The 1,439-nt window shown below is 41.6% G+C and overlaps 1 protein-coding gene across 1 annotated transcript; it reads left to right on the forward strand.

Moving 5' to 3' along the window:
• Positions 1-272: 272 nt before the first annotated feature.
• On the forward strand, positions 273-1,094 carry LOC132191007 (uncharacterized). The gene is made up of 2 exons (XM_059606056.1): positions 273-617; positions 753-1,094. The coding sequence occupies exons 1-2, from the start codon at positions 273-275 to the stop codon at positions 1,092-1,094; spliced, it is 687 nt and encodes a 228-aa protein (XP_059462039.1).
• Positions 1,095-1,439: the final 345 nt, after the last annotated feature.

A 1,439-nucleotide genomic window follows, 5' to 3' on the forward strand; every position in this document is an offset into this window, starting at 1 on the left:
GAATCTTGTGGTTTTGTTATTTATAGCGACGCTTCCAAAAAGGGGCTTGGCTGCGTCCTCATGCAAAATGATAGAGTAGTAGTGTATGCTTCTCGACAACTTAAAAGTTATGAGCTAAATTATGCCACCCATGATCTAGAACTTGTTGCAGTAGTTTTTGCGTTGAAAATCTGGAGACACTACCTTTACGAGGAGAAGTGTGAAATTTATACAGATCACAAGAGCCTTAAATACTTATTCACGCAAAAGGAACTAAACTTAAGGCAGAGGCGATGGCTGGAGCTAATAAAAGACTACGACTGCATAATCAATTATCACCCCGGGAAAGCCACGTGGTTGCGAATGCCTTAAACAGAAAATCAAGAAGTGAGATAGCGTGCTTAAAAGCCTTGCCCCATAATCTGAAGATGGACATTGAGAAGCTCGATATGGAGATTGTGATAGGAGAGGTACAAGTGTTAATGGCAAAACTCGAGATTAAACCCACGCTACTAGAGGACATCCGCATGGCCCAAGAAAAAGATGAGGAGATCATTCGAATTAAGGAGAGAGTCAACAAGGGTCAAGCTTTGGGATTTTATGCCACATCTAATGGTTTGTTCAGATACCAGAATCGAGTTTGTGTACCTAATAATGAGGAGATAAGGAAACTAATATTGGAGGAAGCACACTTCTCACCATACACAATACACCCTAGAGGCACTAAAATGTATCGGGATCTTAAGGGGTGATTTTGGTGGAATGGAATGAAGCGAGACATTGCTGAATTCATAGAGCGATGCTCGACATGTCAACAAGTCAAAGTGGAACATCAAAAGCCTGCACGACCATTGCAACCTCTAGAGATACCGGTATGGAAATGGGAAGGAATAGCCATGGACTTTTTAGTGGGGTTACCACGAACTCAGGCTGGGTATGATGCAATATGGGTGATTGTGGATAGGTTGACTAAAGCAGCTCATTTCATACCAATAAAGGTGAAGCACTCACTCGAGAAGCTGACAAAAATTTATTTACAGGAGATTGTTCGATTACATGGGGTACCAAAATCAATAGTGTCGGATAAAGATTCTCGTTTTACGTCAAGATTCTGAAAGAGTTTACAAGAAGCAATGGGGACTAAATTGTGATTTAGCATTGCCTACCATCCTCGGACAGACGGACAGTTAGCGAGGACCATCCAAACACTGGAGGACATGTTAAGAGCCTGCGTACTAGATTTCAGTGGTAGCTGGGCATGCTACCTTCCTTTGGTGGAATTTGACTACAATAATAGCTCTCAAGCAAGTATTGTGATGGTCCCATATGAAACGTTGTACGGACGGAAATGTCGTTCTCCACTTTATTGGGACGAGCTCGGTAAATGGAAAATTTTAGGACCAGATATTGTGTAGGATACAATAGATAAAGTTGCATTAATTCGACGAAGATTGTCAGTA

The sequence above is a fragment of the Corylus avellana genome, chromosome ca1, assembly GCF_901000735.1.
Source record: "Corylus avellana chromosome ca1, CavTom2PMs-1.0".
Taxonomy (NCBI): Eukaryota; Viridiplantae; Streptophyta; class Magnoliopsida; order Fagales; family Betulaceae; genus Corylus; species Corylus avellana.